Source organism: Elephas maximus, chromosome 9, assembly GCF_024166365.1.
Source record: "Elephas maximus indicus isolate mEleMax1 chromosome 9, mEleMax1 primary haplotype, whole genome shotgun sequence".
NCBI lineage: Eukaryota > Metazoa > Chordata > Mammalia > Proboscidea > Elephantidae > Elephas > Elephas maximus.
In genome coordinates this window covers 5,081,259-5,098,372 of record NC_064827.1, presented here as the reverse complement: position 1 = coordinate 5,098,372, position 17,114 = coordinate 5,081,259, and the positions used below count along the sequence as shown (strand labels likewise).

At 58.6% G+C, this 17,114-nt stretch overlaps 1 protein-coding gene and 1 long non-coding RNA gene across 6 annotated transcripts in view; one reads left to right on the top strand and one right to left on the bottom strand.

The window, feature by feature from the left end:
• ADAMTS13 (ADAM metallopeptidase with thrombospondin type 1 motif 13) overlaps positions 1-16,718 on the top strand; it is a 33,496-nt gene extending 16,778 nt beyond the window's left edge. For 2 of the 5 annotated variants that reach the window (XM_049896134.1, XM_049896130.1), the window contains 17 exons: positions 1,618-1,744; positions 1,886-2,034; positions 2,549-2,669; positions 3,282-3,362; positions 3,849-4,030; positions 5,434-5,569; positions 5,649-5,778; positions 9,325-9,487; positions 10,268-10,388; positions 11,293-11,422; positions 11,502-11,681; positions 11,881-12,085; positions 13,028-13,346; positions 13,679-13,825; positions 14,088-14,264; positions 15,344-15,528; positions 16,378-16,718. In XM_049896134.1, the coding sequence (XP_049752091.1) occupies positions 1,618-1,744; positions 1,886-2,034; positions 2,549-2,669; positions 3,282-3,362; positions 3,849-4,030; positions 5,434-5,569; positions 5,649-5,778; positions 9,325-9,487; positions 10,268-10,388; positions 11,293-11,422; positions 11,502-11,681; positions 11,881-12,085; positions 13,028-13,346; positions 13,679-13,825; positions 14,088-14,264; positions 15,344-15,528; positions 16,378-16,563 (2,739 nt within the window). In that variant the 3' untranslated portion in view covers positions 16,564-16,718. The remainder of the gene's footprint in view (positions 1-1,617; positions 1,745-1,885; positions 2,035-2,548; positions 2,670-3,281; positions 3,363-3,848; positions 4,031-5,433; positions 5,570-5,648; positions 5,779-9,324; positions 9,488-10,267; positions 10,389-11,292; positions 11,423-11,501; positions 11,682-11,880; positions 12,086-13,027; positions 13,347-13,678; positions 13,826-14,087; positions 14,265-15,343; positions 15,529-16,377) is intronic. The other 3 variants (XM_049896132.1, XM_049896131.1, XM_049896133.1) reach the window with 3 other exon arrangements.
• Positions 12,079-16,800, bottom strand: LOC126082948 (uncharacterized). Its single transcript, XR_007518685.1, has 5 exons — positions 16,713-16,800; positions 15,329-15,586; positions 14,963-15,112; positions 13,128-13,189; positions 12,079-12,937 (listed from the first exon to the last, which is right to left on the bottom strand). It is a non-coding gene; the product is annotated as an uncharacterized LOC126082948 (long non-coding RNA).
• Positions 16,801-17,114: the final 314 nt, after the last annotated feature.

Genomic DNA, 17,114 nt, shown 5'->3' with positions numbered 1-17,114 from the left:
AAGAAGGATTTGCTAGATTTGGGACAGACTCGACAGCACCGAACAACATCACTGGGGTTAGGATTTACAACACATAATTTTGGGGGGCACAATTCAATCCCCAGTACTCCCTTTGCATGGTCCTGGGCTTGCCGCCTGGCCCTTGACACCACCCCGCCCAAACACCTCCTCTTCTCCTGGCCTGACACCCAGGCCTCTGGGAGCTGACCCTTCCCCAGACTTAGAGGGGGAGCCTTAGTCTGGGGCATGGAGTTGGGGGATGGGGTGGGGGAATGGCGAGGTGAAAGTGGCACCTGTGAGGAAGTGCCCCTGGTCAGGGTGTCTCTGCTCAGATTCTTCTCTGAGACTCCAGCAAAAGAAAGCAAACCAGGCTGTCTGCCTCTGTGGGGCCTTTGCTCCAGGCCTCTGGTTACCTCTTTCCTAACTACCTGCCTTCCTGAGTGGTCCAAACGGTTAAGTGCTTGACTGCTAACCCAAAAACTGGAGGTTCTAGTCTACCCAGAGGTACCTTGGAAGAAGGGCCTGGCAATCTACTTCCAAAAAATCAGCCATTGAAAATCCTGTGGAGCACAGCTCTACTCTGATGCATTGTCACGCGTGGACTCGACAGCAGCTGGGTTTTTTTTTTTTTTTTTTTTAACTTTTATTGTGCTTGAAGTGAAAGTTTACAAATCAAGTCGGACTCTCATACAAAAATTTATAAACACCTTGCTGTATGCTCCTGATTGCTCTCCCTGTAATGAGACAGCACAGCCCTTCCCTCCACTCTCTCTTTTCATGTCCATTTGGCCAGCTTCTGACTCCCTCTACCCTCTCATCTTCCCTTCAGACAAGAGATGCCAACATAGTCTCATGTGTCTACTTGATCCAAGAAGCTTATTCTTCCCCAGTATCATTTTCTATCCCATAATCTAGTCCAATCCCTGTCTGAAGAGTTGGCTTTGGGAATGGTTCCTGTCTTGGGCTAACAGATCTGGGGACCATGACCTCCGGGGTCCTTCTAGTCTCAGTCCGACCATTGAGTTTGGTCTTTTTACAAGAGTTTGGGGTCTGCGTTCCACTGCTCTCCTGCTCACTCAGGGTTTCTCTGTCATGTTCCCTGTCAGGGCAGTCATGGGTTGTAGCCAGGCACCATCTAGTTCTTCTGGTCTCAGGCTGATGTAGTCTCTGGTTTATGTGGCCCTTTCTGTCTCTTGGGCTCATAATTACCTTGTGTCTTTGGTGTTCTTCATTCTCCTTTGCTCCGGGTGGGTTGAGACCAGTCGATGCATCTTAGATGGCCACTTGCTAAGCAGCTGGTTTTAAATGCATATCATACAGCAAGTGTTATAAGGGTCCCATTTTCTGAAGTTCAGGCCTCTGGCTCCAAGACAGAACAGTTCCCTGCTTTCTTCTTCTTTGCTGGATGTTGGGCCTGTGCTGTGGCCTTCACAAGTGTTCCCTCTGTAGTAACAGGCAGGAGCTGTTGTCACCCCACCTTACAGAGCTGGGAACTGAGGCTCAGCCAGAAGCGGGGCCCTGCACTGCAGGGTGCTGTGCTGGTGGCTCCCGGTGACCCCAGCCACCCTAGGTCCCCCTCGGGCCCTCCTGTGCCTGTTCTCTGCCCTTCCCTGGCAGGCTTGCAGGACCAGCCAGCTGGAGTTCATGTCAGAGCAGTGCGCCCAGACGGAAGGGCAGCCTCTGCTTCTTCCCGAAGGCGGCAGCACCTTCTACCGCTGGAGCTCGGCCGTGCAGTACAGCCAAGGTGAGGCTGGGGGTGCAAGCCAGGCCGGAGACCCTCGTGGTTGGTGAGTCAGGGGTCTGGCCCACCACCATTGATGCTGATGTACGGGGCTGCTCAGAGACAGACCTCGGATCAAATCCTGGTTCTGCCCCTTGTTACCAGGGGACAGTCTGTGCAGGTACATGTGCTGGGCCGTGGGCGAGAACTTTATTGTGAGGCGTGGGGACAGCTTCGTGGATGGGACCCGCTGTGTGCCGAGTGGCCCGAGGGAGGACGGGACCTTCAGCCTGTGCCTGTCGGGCAGGTGCAGGGTAGGTGCGTGGATGGCTATCTGCCTGTCCCATCAGAAGCCAAAGTGCAAATGGTGTTTCCAGCAGGCAGGTTCCTAAGAACTGCGCCGGCCAAGGGCAGTAGTGTCTGCCTGGGAGTGGCGCTGGGACCCTGGGCCAGCTTGGACACAGCCGTGGGTTGAGAGCCTCACTGTGGGGCTGTGGTGTCAGACAGGCCATTCCAGCCGCGTGAGTGCCTCTTTGGTAGATAGCCAAAAACCCTTTGGTGTCAAGTCGATTCCAACTCATAGTGACCCTACAGGACAGAGTAAACTGCCTCATAGTGTTTCCAAGGAGCAGCTGGTGGATTCGAACTGCTGACCTCTTGATTTAGCAGCTGAGCTCTTAACCACTGTGCCCCCAGGGCTCCTGGCAGATGGTAGTTGTATGGAAAGGCTAGTTAAGAGCCCTCCAGCCCAGCTACTGGGAGTGGTTGGTTGTCAGCGAGGCCATGCCCCCCAGTTACCTGGAGCCTCACTTCCTCCCCTTGGCACAGATCCTGGGCTGTGACGGCAGGATGGACTCCCAGCAGGTACGCGATGTGTGCCAGGTGTGCGGAGGAGACAACAGCACCTGCAGCCCACACAACGGCTCCTTCTCGGGCGGAAGAGCCAGAGGTAAGGGGCATTCCTGGGGTGCAGGGGCCACTCCCCTGGCCTCTGAGGAGCCAGGTGGCCCAGCCTGAGACTCATAGAGCCAGCAGAGACCTCGGGGCGTCTGGCCTGGTAGCCCTCAGGACAGAGCGGTCACGGCAGCTGACTAGCCGTGGTGCTGAGGGAATATGGATACAGGGTTGGGCAGTTTTTGCAGGCCAGCCTGTTCTCTCTTGCTGGAGAAATCACACCAAAAGGGGTGCGATAAGCGAGAAGGTGTTATCATCAGAAGGCCCTTGAGTTTGATCTACTCATAAAAGAGTTGAGGCATTTGCAAACTGTGGTGTTTAGGTGACTCGTGGGGGACTTGAGGCCCATCCCCGTCTGATGTGCCCTTCACTCTGGTGAGAACTTGGACCTTACCCCTCCTCCCAGCCAGGACAGTGTCCCTCATGGGTGGCCATCCAGCCTGGTTTGATTGCCCCCAGTGACAGTGGACTCACCACCTCTGAGGCAGCCCTTTGCACTGCTAGCTTTTGGTGTTAAAGGCCCTATTTTCCATGCAGCTGAAATCTGCTCCCTTTTGACTGTTATGTAACCTGTGAGCCCCAGGTACCCTCTCCTGCTTCCTTCCAGAGTATGTGACATTCCTCACGGTCACCCCCAACCTGACCAGTGTCTATGTTGTCAACCGCAGGCCTCTCTTCACACACTTGGGTGAGTTGACGGAGGATGCATGGTCAGTCTTTCTTTCCAGAAAGCTGCCTGCACCTGCCCTTCAGATCCACAGGGTGAGCACACACCCTGAGGTCCTTGAGCCCCGGAACCGCCTGTAAAGCCTTGTGTGTGCACTTGGTGAGGGGAAGCAGGCCCACGGCATTCCTCAGATTCTGGAAAGACCCTTCCATGGTCAGATGCGTATGAACAGGGCAGAGAGTGTGCCTGGGGGGTGACCACCAGACCTAGGTGCCAGGAGGTCCTGCTCCCGGCGGGGCACGGCTTGGGGAGGAGAGCCATGACATGGCATTGGAGGTTATGTCCATGGGTAGAAGGCCCTCCTTACTCTGCTGGCCCTGTTGCCTTCTCCACCCCAGAGACTTTGTCCCACCTTGGCCCACACCCTGTTGGTGGAGAGTTTAAGGAAAATGCTCCCATGTAAGAGGTTGGGACCCCGCCGTCCTGAGTGCTCTCGCTGCCCCACAGCTGTGAGGATCCGAGGGCGGTACATTGTAGCTGGAAACGGGAGCGTCTCCCCCAGTACCACCTACCCCTCACTCCTGGAGGACAGCCGCCTGGAGTACAGGGTGGCCCTCACCGAGGACCAGCTGCCCCACCGGGAGGAGCTTCACATCCAGGGGCCTACCCAGGAAGACATTGAGATACAGGTGATTGGAGGGGTAGGAGGGGTTCTGCTGTTGGTTCATTTGTTCCTCACTCACTCACTCACTCACCCACTCACTCACCCACTCACCCACCCACTCACTCTCTCACCCACTCACTTACCCACTCACTCAGTCATTTGGCAGTCATTTGGGGCGCTACTGTGTGGAGAGAAACTTCTGGGTGGTGTAAATTGTCAACCACTCAGCTGCTAACCAAAAGGTTGACAGTTCGAGTCCACCCAGAGATACCTTGGAAGAAAAGCAAGCAAGCCCAGGCTACTAGCCGGCCACAAGGTCCCCCCCATCCAGTCCCTTCCTGCCGACCTTTTGGGCCTCATCTCACCTCCAGGCCCTTGCTGTAGGATGTGCAGGATGGTCCCTCCACGCCCTGTGTCTGCATCTGCTCTTTGCTTCCCCAAATCTCTCCCGACCTCCACTGTGATCCGCCCCCCCTCAACTCAGGAAGCCTCCTGTGGGCTCCCATAATGCCCTGTGCATATCTCTACTCCTCCACCTACCAAAAGCTTTGTGATTATCTATTACTTCACCCAAAGAATTTGGCTTTGGCCTTGAAATTTCTGGAATGATTAGAGTGTCTGTTGTCCATGAGGGCTCCAGACCACACCTGAGAGTTTATGTTAATGAGGTGACTCCTGTTGGCCAGGCCAGAAAGACTCTGGTGTGATATCAGCTGGATACCTGGGGAGGGGAACGGGCTGGAGATTGAATTCAACCACATGGGTAGTGATTCAATCCATCATGCATGTGGAATGAGACTCCGGTAAAAGCTCTGGACACTGAAGCTTCATGAGCTTCCTGGTTGGTGATAGGCATGGATGCTCTGGAGGGTGACATGTCCTTGGAGACACAGAGGCACCACTTTGGGGACCCTCCAAGACCTCGACCTATGTGTCTCTTCTTTTGTATCTTTCATGATAAAGCTGTCATTGTAAGCGTAGTGCTTTCCTGAGTTCTGTGAGCTGTTCTAGCCAATTATCAAACCTGAAGGGGTAGTGAGAACCCCCAAGTTTGTAGCCAGCAGGTCATAAGTGAGGGTGTTGTGGGGACCTTGTGTCTGATGTTTGAAGTCTTGGGAGGACTTGTGAGAGTTGACCTAACTCTGGGTAGTTAGGGTCAGAGGGTGAACTGTATTTGCAGTTGGTGTTGAAAAGACAGACACCTGGTCCCACAGCCCACTCTGGGCTCTTTGAGGCCGGGACTGTGTCCTATGCTCTGTGCTATCCAGAGCCCGGCATGGGGTCAGCATTGGTGATTACTTGGTAAATGAAAGAACTCAGGGACTGAGGGATGAGAAGTCAGAAGGCTTCCTGGAGAAGGTGGCTGTGAGCAGCGACCCTCAGGGCCCACTGGGTAGTGGCTGGAGCTCTTCTATCCATTTGATGCAGGTTTACAGGCGCTACAGTGAGGAGTATGGCAGCCTCGCCCACCCAGACATCACCTTCAGCTATTTCCAGCCCAAGCAGCTGCATGTGGGGATGTGGGCCGCCGTGTGGGGGTCCTGTTCGGTGAGCTGTGGGGCAGGTGAGGCCTGGGGAAGGACTGGCCCACAGCATTGGTGCCCCCTGTGCAGACATGGCCTAGCTCTTCTCTCCCCTCCCAGGGCAGCGCTGGGTGACCTACGGCTGCCTGGACCAGGCCCAGAACAAGTGGGTGGAGGCTGCCCAGTGTGAAGGGAGCCCAAAGCCGCCAGAGCGATCAGAGCCCTGCGCCCCCATGCCCTGCCCTGCGCGGTGAGTGGGGCTCCGGGCTTGCAGTGGGTGAGGGGTGGGACACAGCACCCTGGCTCAGGGGTCCAGGTGCACATACTGTGCTAGGTAGCTTCTGCTCACGATCTCCCTGTGTCCTGGAAACTGCTCAGTGAGGTTGGCTTCGTCTGTGTCCCCCATTTTATAATGAAGACTGAGACTCGAGGCAGAAGTGGTGACTGTCAGCCGGTGGCCTGACACCCGCCAACACGCTGACTGAGGGTGTAAGATGGAGGTGGGGGTGTGGACTGGGAGGGAGTGCTGGGCACACCTCTCACTGCCAGCCATGCTGGTACAGTTGGCAGAAGCATGAAAACAGGGCCTGTTGGGTAGGAGTTGGTATCTGGGGTGGTTCTATAAGGCTGGCCCTCTGGGAAGGGCCTTCTTGGGGACACCTGGAGAGCCATGGGCCGGGCTGGCTGTACCTGCACAGTGTTCAGGTGCTGAACTCACACCAGGAAGACTGTCAGCCTGTTGGCTGGACAAATCTGCCTGCCCCCACGGCCTCCGCTGAGCCAGCCTGGGGACCTGGCTAGTGCTTGCTGCTGGCTCCTCCCTCCACCACTGGACAGCGGGGGACTTTGGGGCAGAAACCTGCAAGCCCCAGCCCCGCCCAATGGGGTGAGCACAGGGCTGGGCTGGGGGCTGGGGGTTGGGGTAGCCCCATAGGACCGATCTAGATAGTCCCCCGGTGGGCTGTCTCCTGCCCTGAGCCCTGCCCCCTTGTACTGTCCTCTGTCCCCAAGGCCTTAGCAGGGTCCCTCCATCCTGAGGCTGCAAGAGGCAGTGGTGGCCCGGAGGTTAAGAGTGCCAGCTTTGGAACTGCTGCCGAGCAGCCCTGGGCCAGTTATTCCTTCTCTGAAATCCCTGCTTTGAAATGGGGAGAGGGGCTGTGCACAGGGAGGTGGGGGCACACCATGGAGTGTGAATGTGAAGCAGTGAACATCACTTTATTACTAACACTACCATTTCCATGGTGCCCAGGGGTTGCCTCTCATCCCTCAGTGTCCAAACTGACAGTGGCATACTGTTCTCATCCACCTGTAACTTCCTGGGTGACTGGGCAAGTCCCCTCCCTCTCTGGGCTTCAGTAGTTTTATCTGCCCAGTGCGGAGGGGGCTGGACTAGACCACTGGGGGCTCCCTTTCCCCTCTGTGTCCGCAGTAGACATAAGACTCACCACTCTTCCCCACTGAGGCCCAATCCAGCCTCAGAATCCTCCTCACACAGCCTCAGCATCCTCCTCACACAGCCTCAGAATCCTCCTCACACAGCCTCAGCATCCTCCTTACACAGCCGCAGAGTCCTCCTCAACACAGCCTCAGAGTCCTCCTCAACACTGCCTCAGAATCCTCCTCACACAGCCTCAGAATCCTCCTCACACAGTCTCAGAGTCCTCCTCACACAGCCTCAGAGTCCTCCTCACACAGCCTCAGAATCCTTCTCACACAGCCTCAGAATCCTCCTCACACAGCCTCAGAATCCTCCTCACACAGCCTCAGAGTGCTCCTTAACACTGCCTCAGAGTCTTCCTCACACAGCCTCAGAGTCCTCCTCACACAGCCTCAGAGTCCTCCTCACACAGCCTCAGAATCCTCCTCACACAGCCTCAGAGTGCTCCTTAACACTGCCTCAGAGTCCTCCTCACACAGCCTCAGAGTCCTCCTCACACAGCCTCAGAGTCCTCCTGACACAGCCTCAGCATCGTCCTCCCACAGCTTCAGAGTCCTCCTCAACACTGCCTCAGAGTCCTCCTCACACAGCTTCAGAGTCCTCCTCAACACTGCCTCAGACTCCTCCTCACACAGCCTCAGAATCCTCCTCACACAGGATCAGAATCCTCCTCACACAGCCTCAGAGTCCTCCTCACACAGCCTCAGAGTCCTCCTCACACAGCCTCAGAATCCTCCTTACACAGCCTCAGAGTCCTCCTCAAACAGCCTCAGAGTCCTCCTCACACAGCCTCAGAGTCCTCCTCACACAGCCTCAGACTCCTCCTCACATAGGCTCAGAGTCCTCCTCACATAGCCTCAGTCCTCCTCACACAGCCTCAGAATCCTCCTCACACAGGCTCAGAGTCCTCCTCACACAGCCTCAGAGTCCTCCTCACACAGCCTCAGAATCCTCCTCACACAGCCTCAGAATCCTCCTCACACAGCCTCAGAATTCTCCTCACACAGCCTCAGAGTGCTCCTTAACACTGCCTCAGAGTCCTCCTCACACAGCCTCAGAGTCCTCCTCACACCGCCCCAGAGTTCTCCTCACACAACCTCAGCATCCTCCTCACACAGCCTCAGCATCCTCCTCACACAGCCTCAGATCCTCCTCACACAGCCTCAGATCCTCCTCACACAGCCTCAGAATCCTCCTCACACAGCCTCAGAGTCCTCCTCACACAGCCTCAGCATCCTCCTCACATAGCCTCAGAGTCCTCCTTACACAGCCTCAGAGTCTGCCTCACACAGGCTCAGAGTCCTCCTCACACAGCCTCAGAGTCCTCACACAGGCTCAGAGTCCTCCTCACACAGCCTCACAGTCCTCCTCACACAGGCTCAGAGTCCTCCTCACACAGCCTCAGAGTCCTCACACAGGCTCAGAGTCCTCCTCACACAGCCTCACAGTCCTCCTCACACAGGCTCAGAGTCCTCCTCACACAGCCTCAGAGTCCTCACACAGGCTCAGAGTCCTCCTCACACAGCCTCACAGTCCTCCTCACACAGGCTCAGAGTCCTCCTCACACAGCCTCAGAGTACTCCTCACACAGCCTCAGAATCCTCCTCACACAGCCTCAGAGTCCTCCTCACACAGCCTCAGAATCCTCCTGACACAGCCTCAGCATCGTCCTCACACAACCTCAGCGTCCTCCTCACACAGCCTCAGAATCCTCAGCACAGCCTCAGCATCCTCCTCACACAGCATGAGTCCTGCTCATACAGCCTCAGAATCCTCCTCACACAGCCTCAGAATCCTCCTCACACCGCCTCAGAATCCTCCTCACACAGCCTCAGATCCTCCTCACACAGCCTCAGATCCTCACACCGCCTCAGAGTCCTCCTCACGGAGCCTCAGAGTCCTCCTCACACAGCCTCAGAGTCCTCCTCACACAGCCTCAGAGTCCCTCTCAACACTGCACTCCGTGCAGCCCCACCTCTGGGGTTAGCTCACAAGGTAAAGCCCATCTGTCACCCTTAAGCTTGGTGACCCGTTCCATCTGGTACACATTTCTTGAGCACCTGCTATGTTGGTTATGGCACCGTTGTGAACTTTGGGGTCTGCCTTTGCCCCTGGATGGCGGGATGGGGCTCTGTCTGCCTGCATCAGGCGCTCCACAGAGGGTGCCTGTCGAGCGGAAGCATGGTTATCTGGCAGGTGGTCCAGCTAACCCCAAACTCTGAGGGCAAGACCCTGGGTGTCTCTCCTTGTGGGGCCTCTGTGGGCCCCTGGATGCCTGGGAGCAGAGTCACATCCCTAGGGGCTGGGCTGCACCTACAGCCAATGGCAGGCTTGCTGACTGTCCTGTGCCATCCGCAGGAGGGAGGCAGCGGCCCCCAGCCCAGCCCTACAGAACAGGACGTGTGTCCCGCAGGCAGAAGGCCAGGAGGCTCCGGGGGATGCTGGGCCATGCTCCACAGATGAGGAGCCACCTGCGCTTGCGCCCTGCTTTGGGATGGCATGCCACCAGGGCTGGGATCATGTGAGTACCCTGGAGTGAGGGTGGCCAGGGCCTTGGGTCCTCAACTGGCCGGGGGAAGTTGGAGCCCCAGTCCCAGCCTCCTCCTGGGCCACAGAGAAAACAGCATCCTCCCCAGGGCCGTTGTCTGAGGGTACTCTGTCAAGGGTCCACTTAGAACCAGAGCACTCGGGGTCCTCTGGGGAAGCCCCCTCCCCACTCGAAACCCAACCTGAGAGAATCCGGACCCTATTAGATTTGGGTGAAAAAAATCCACTGGCGTCAAGTCAATTCTAACTCATAGCAACCCTATAGGACAGAGTAGAACGGCCCCATAGGGTTTCCAAGGAGCAACTGGGGGACTTGAACGGCTGACCCTTTGGTTCGCCGCCTGAGCTCTTCACCACTATGCCACCAGGGTTTCCTAGATTTGGATAAAAAAAGGAGGAGCTTAATTCAGCCACTGTGCAGAAAACGCAGACATGCCCTCGCCTGGCGTCTAGGGGCTTGAGGCTGGTGGGCTTTGACGAACGTCTGTTCTCAGGCCAGGCGCGGCCCCTTCCCCCTCAGGCCTGGCTATGTGCGCTGCTGCCCTGAGACGTCTGCTGAGGCCGGGGCGGGCGTGCCGGCAGGCCTCTGCTGGGGCGGGCAGGCGGCTCTGCAGAAAGGCAGTGAGGAGGCAGCCGCTGGTGTGCTGGGACCAGTTCCCGAGCTCTGCTCTCTCTTGAAGGACCGGGGTGGATGGGGGTGGAGGGCTGGGTGCTTGGGGACCTGGAGGTCCCCAGCCTGTTGCTCCCCCTGCAGCTGGATGTGACAACTCCAGGGGAGGAAGCTCCGTCCCCACTGGGCAGTGCCGGGCCAGGAGCTCTCGCTGCACATGCGTGGATTCCTCTGAGTGGGCCCTGCTCCGTCTCCTGTGGCCAAGGTGAGGGGCCTCCAGGACCAGACTCAGTGAGCACTCTTGTCTGCTTGCCTAGATCTAGAAAGGGTTTGAGGTGGCTTACAGTAAATCCATAGGGCCCGGGGTAGAGCAGACAGTAAATTCACACTAGCTGAAAGGTTGGCGCTTTGAACCCACTCAGAGGTGTCTTGGAAGACAGGCCCGGTGATCTGCTTCCGAGAGGTCTGCGTTCCTTGGTTTCTTGAAGGTCTTCACATGGTATCTTCCCCAGTTTTGTGCTTGCTTCTCTCTGTATCTGTGTTGCTTATTATAACTCACAAGTGATTAGTTTCAGGACACACCCTACAAAGAAAACCCTATTCCCAAACAGGATCACATCCACGGGCATAGGGCTAGGATTCCAACACATATTTGGGGGGACACAGTTCAATCCCTAACAGTAAGATATACTTACTCAGTAAAACCTCAGCATGTTTAGATCCGAAGTCAGAAAGAGATGTCTTTTGAGAATACCCCATAAGGAGAGAGAAAAGGACACCAGCCTTAATAACATCTTTGCAATAAACACGGTAAGAGATTTTCATATCACAGCTCTCATGATGCCTCTCAATCAACAACAGCAGCTACCGTGTGTGCAGCGGCCACCATGTGTACAGCAGCCGCCATCTGTCAAGCACTTAGCCATGTGCCAGGCACTTCATGTCTCCTGTTTAAGTCTTTGTAAGCGGCCCTGCTAAGTGGGCCCCGTTATATTGAGAACCCGAGGTCAGGGAGGCTGAGTCACGTGTCCAGGGTCACACATGGGTAAGTGGCAGGGCCAGAACTTGAACCCACAGAGCCCTAGCTGCTGAAGCTCTTGGGTGAGCCAGGCGGCCATGGGCCTTGCTGAGCCCCCCTCTTGTGTGTGGGGTCCCTGCCTCCCCCATAGGCCTGAGGGAGCTGCGCTCTGTGTGCGTGGACCCGATCCGTGGCACAGCAGTCCCAGAAGAGCTGTGTGACCCGGCAACCAGGCCCAGGAACCAGCGGGAGGCCTGTCAGGTTGCCCTGTGCCCCGCACGGTAAGTAGGGGGAGGACTGGGCAGGGTGGAGGACATCTGGCTCCGGAGGCACCTCTGAGTACTGGCCTTCCTCCTGAAGGTGGGAGACTCGAGCCTTGGGGCCATGCCCGGTGACCTGTGGAGGGGGCCAGGTGCCACTGGCTATGCGCTGTGTGAGGCCCGACCACGGTCGCACCATCCCCCTGCCCCATGCCAAGTGTGGGCGGCTGCCCCAGCCCCGCCCCCTTGAGGACTGCAGCCCGGAGCCCTGCCCTGCCAGGTGCTCTCTCCCCAGCCACCTCCCATCTCTGAGCCTCAGTTTTCTCCTCTGGAATCTGGGAAATGGGCTTGATGAAACCTCCTGAGTAGGGCTCTGCTGCTCATGAATGTTCAGTCCAGGGCTGGCTGTGGGAAAGCCCTGGGCACACAGGCGAGGGCTGGAAGAGGCCGGCGCTCCGAGGGTTCCACTCTCCCTGCAGGTGGAGAGTCCTGCCACCCGGCCCGTGCTCAGCCAGCTGTGGCCTTGGCACTGCCCAGCGCTTGGTGACTTGTGTGCGGCTGGACCGAGGCCTCGAGGTCGAGTTGGACGAGGTGGCCTGTGCGGGCTTGGAACGGCCACAGGCCACCATCCCTTGCCTGCTTGCCGACTGTGCCTACCGGTGGCATGTCAGCACCTGGACAGAGGTGAGCATGGCAGCTGGGCCCTCGCTCCCTGGGGGGCTGGGAGTGCATCTGCCATGGGCCCTCTCAATGGGGGAGCCTCGGGCTTTGATTCATGGGACCCCCGAGGGTGGAGAGAGTCCTTGCCCCCCACCTCAAGCACGTTGCTTGGGAGGCTGCACTCCCCCCCGCACCGTTGACCCAGAACCTCCAGGCAGGGGGCCCAGCAGCCCCGTGTATAAAGGTTCTGGGGTGCTCTGTGGCTCAGTCGAGGCCTCACCCAGTTTGCAGACTTGTGATGTGCTGGGCCTGCTCAGGGGGAAGTTGGGGTGCCTCGAGACAGAAGAGGAATGAGGCCTGGAGACCTGGGGGGCTGGTCTAAGGGTGCCCCAAGAAGCAGACACCTCAATTCACGACAGATGAGTGAGCGCAATCAGGTGCTGGGGGGTCAGAGCTACACGGGCTCAGGCCCCTCAGGAGCTCAGGGGCTCACTCTCAGTGTGGGGAGCATGGAGGCAGTGCAGATGAGGAGAGGCCTGGCTCCCACCCTGTAGCACCTCCCCCTCCTCAGAGCTGCTCAGGCACCTGGGGTGGGGCAGAGATGAGAGGGTGGGGTGGGGGTGGGGAGAAGAGCAGCTGAGGGGATGGGCGAGGGGGGGGGTCAGGCCGCAGGGACAGGTGAGAAGGGGTCAGACCCCGCTGAGGAGCCCTGGTTGCTGTGCTGGGGTTGGAAAGGCAGAGAGGGCTTTAGAGTCTGGGCTTGAACTCTGACCCCTCTCCTACATACGTGGCCTTGCTGCAGGTGACCTCTCCGAGCCATGGAGATGCCTGCCTGCCTCTTGGGTTGTGCAAAGATTATACCCGCTCACACCTAGCCTGTGACAGGTGCATAGTATCAGAGGTGTGTCACCACTGTCCTCGTCAGCCCCTGGGGGCTGGCCATGACCCTCCCCTCTCTCCTGCCAGTGCTCCGTCTCCTGCGGGAATGGCGTCCAGCGCCGGAGGGACACATGCCTTGGACCCCAGGCGCAGGCACCCATGCCAGCTGACTTCTGCCAGCACTTACCCAAGCCAGTGACAGTGCGGGGCTGCTGGGCCGGACCCTGTGGAGGGCAGGGGACACCCAGCCTGGTGCCCCCCAAGGAGGTTACTGTTGCAGAACAGACCACAGCTGCCACAGCTAGAGCTGCCCCAGAGCGGCCTTGGGCCCAGGCCCGCCTCCCTTCTCCAGCTCCCTGGCCTCGGGGGCTCCTGGCCAGGCCCTGGAAAAGCTCTGCAGAGTCCAGTTACGTTCCTCCCTCCTTTCTGTCAGGGGCTGGCTGCAGGAGGGGTGGGAAGGGCAGCGGCACTGGGAGAGCTGGAATGAGCTCCCGGTGGGGGCTCCCTGGGGCTCATCCACGGCCCCAGCAGGTGGGGCAGGGCTGGGCTGGCCCTCTTCTCTCTTTTATTATTATCAAGGGAAAGTAGTTTGCCCAAGGCGCCACATGCCAGGTCTGAGTGACCCCCTGGCCTGTGCACTGCTGCACACACGATCCTCTTTTGCTGAGGTACTGCAACCTGTGGGCATCATGCAGCCCCCTCCCCAAAGCTCTGCTAACCGTGGCCCTAACCCTTCAGGTATCTGTGGGCGGCAGTTCCTTGAGCCGGCAGGAACCATTGACCTTCGCGGCCCAGGGCAGGCGGAATGCGTGGTGGCCATCGGGCGGCCCCTGGGGGAGGTGGTCACCCTCCATGTCCTTGAGAGTTCCCTCGACTGCAGTGTTGGTATGTCCAGGGCCCTGTGGGTGGTCACTCCACGAGAACCCTCAGGTCTAATCACCACCACCATCTGGTTACTGGGGGTGTGATTACCCCCATTTTATAGATGAGAAAACCGAGGCCAGGAGGGATTAAGTACCGTGCCTGGTGACTTACAGTCCCGCAGCCTGTCAGCGGGACAGCGGGGACTCGCACTCAGTCCACCCTGGGCCGCAGAGCTGCCCGCCGGGCGGAAAGTGCTGGGCTCTCAGGCACAGCCGCTTTCTAGGGGAGACGCTGCTACTGTGGAGCAGGCTCACGTGGAGGAAGCTGTGCGGGAAGCTGGCCGGCACCATCTTCAGCTCCCAGGCCAACACGCTGGTGGTGAGACAGCGCCGGGTGCGGCCGGACAGTGGCTTGCTGCTGCAGTACAGGGGCCGGCCTGCCCAGCACCCGTCCCACCGAGGTAGGCCAGTCCCTGGGCAGGTGGCTAGGCTGGGGCAGCTGCCACGGGGAGCCAGCACTGAGGGGTGGTGGCCAAGGAGGGAGGGGCTGACTCAGAGGAGGGGAGCGGTCAGGGTGACACCCTGGGGCATGTGCTGTGTCCCTTCCTCTCTGGAGCTGAGCAGCTAGAGGGGTGAACGGGGTCAGTGTCACATCATCACCCTCAGGCCGCCACCCTGTACATGGTCCCCAGCACGCAGGCCCTCTAGGGTGCTTGGGCAGGGCTGAGGTCGAGGCTGGGCAGTGTTCTGGGCTCACTGTCCCTGGTGTGGCTCGCTTCTGCAAACTGCTTTCCCTCAGCCCTGTTCTGGTTTCTTCACTCCTCTCTCGCCGAGCTGGGTGTGTGCGTGCATGCTTGCACATACATGCACATGCACACACACGCACCCCACCACCAGGCACACCCACCCCGTCCGTGCCCTGCCTTGATAGGTCTCCAGTTGCCCCAAGCTGGCTGGAGTTGGCTTTCCAAGCCAGGTGCAGAGGTTCCCAGTTCCCCCAGGGCTCAGGGTACGAGGCGGGAGCAGCCTCTGCAGAGACTGAACACAGCCGCCCCCCGCCAGCCCCTCAGCTGCAGGTGTGCTGGAGCCAAGAGCACAGGCTCTGAGTTGTTGGGAAACACCCCCACTCCCCTTCCCCTGCACACATGTAGGCACCCACCTTGTGGGAGGCCCGGGGGCACAGGCAGGTGGGCTCCTTGTGACAGTGGTGGGATAGTGTCCCTTTGTGCCCGGCACAGTGTTGAGCACTTTTGCACAGATGCCTTCATTGAATCTTAAAAACGGCCCTCCCAGGTGCGTGGTACCTTCCCTTTACAGAGAGGGGAGCCAAGTGCAGAGCACTTAGGGCCTTCGTCGCAAGTCCCAGGGCCGGGAAGCGGTAGAGCTGGGGCCCAGCAGGGACTTCTGACCACAGTGCCACACCACCCCTCCCACTGCTTCCTGGCTGTGAGCTGCCCTGGCCTCCGGCACCACGGTCAGCCTAGGCCCCTATGTCCCTGAGGTGACCCACACCCAGTGTACCCACCTGCTGTCCCAGCAGAATGTGACATGCAGCTCTTTGGACCCCGGGGTGAAATCGTGGGCCCCTCGTTGAGGCCAGATGGGAGGAGCGCAGGGGGCTGCCGGGTCTTCATTGACGTGGCTCCACAGGCCCGGATGGCCATCCACGCCCTGGTCACCAACGTGGGCATGCAGACCAAGGGGACCGAGGCCAGCTACATCCTGGTGAGGCCACCAGGGACAGGAGTGGGGCGACTTTGCTGTGATTCTGGGACAACCGAACCTGGGGATGGGGACAGGGGTGGGTGCTGGGCTAGAGGATCCCTTGAGTTTACTGCAGATCAAAGACCTCAAAGTCATTAACAAAAGAATGGGATAAAAGAGCGTCCCCCACTGCTTCACCCAACAAATGCTTTTTGAGCACCCTAAAACAGCTGCCGTCTAGTCAGCTCTAACTCATGGCGACCCCGTGTGGGTCAGAGTAGAACTGTGCCCCACGGGGTTTTCAGAGGCTAGTTTCCCAGAAGTAGACCAGGCCTTCTTCTGAGGCACCTCTGGCTGGACTCAAACTGACAGAAGTGAAACAGAAAAGACCTTTTCTGATGTAGACTGCCAGCTAAGCCAGGATTGAAGCGTAATTTTAAACGCTGATACAGCTGGCTACCCCCGTGAGGTTCTGCGCGCCCTGGGAGAGCTGCTCCCTGCACAGTAGGGATCCCCTGGAGAAGGCAGCCCTTGCCCTGGAAGGCCTGGTCTGGGCTCAGATCCCAGCTCGGCCCCACTGTGTTTGCTTGGGGAAGCGCTGTAACTTCTCTGAGCCTCTGTCCCTGGGCGATGTGATCCTGATGTAGGAGTCCTTCCATACTGTTGTTGTTAGGTGCCGTGGAGTCAGAGAACTGCCCCGTAGGGTTTCCAAGGAGCGGCTGGTGGATTTGAACTGCCCATCTTTTGGTTAGCAGCCATAGCTCCTAACCACCGCGCCATCAGAGTTCCGCCTTACACACTAACAGCTCCGTACTGCTAGCTGATTATCACGTGTGGACCGCCCTTTCAGGCTACCCCCTTTCCTCCCAGATCCGGGACATCCACAGCCTGAGGATCTCGACGTTCCGTGGGCAGCAGTCGTTCTACTGGGAGTCAGCGGGCAGCCAGGCGGAGGTGGAGTTGAGTGAGGGCTTCCTGGAGGCGCGGGCCAGCCTGCGGGGCCAGTACTGGACCCTCCATAGAGCGCAGGAAAAGGGGGGCCCGGCCCAGCCCTAGCTTCCTCTTCAAGCTCCTCTGTGGACGGTGCAGGGGGTGCCTTCCTCGTGCTGGAAGGGGGATCTGAGCCAGCAAAGGGAAGGGTCCTGACGCTTACTGAACACCTGCGGCGCCTGGCCAGCCTGGAGGGGTGGACCCTGAGGACTTACAGCTCTAACTCCCTCCAACTCAGGCGTCGCCTTGGGGTCTCCTCCAGACGTGTAAAAGGCTAGGGGGTGGGAGGCAGCCCGCAGCCCCTCCGGTACCAATAAAAGCATCATTGTAAGGATCCGCAGCCGGGGTACCATCTTCTTCCCCTAACCTGCCCAAACAGGACTTCAGAGTTTATCCCACGCCAAGGCGGGGGCTCCCGGGCCTCTGTCGGACCCCAGACCCATCCCCGACCTCGCCAAGCCCTTGCCACCCCTCGCTGTTTTTTTCCTGCCCAGGGAGAACGAAAGGTGAGGGCGTGTGCAGTCAGGATTGGGCCCCGAGGCTGGCGCACCTGTGAATTCTCCACGTAGCTCCGCCTCTATGCTATTCTTAGGAGGGACGATCCAACTGCCAGGGGT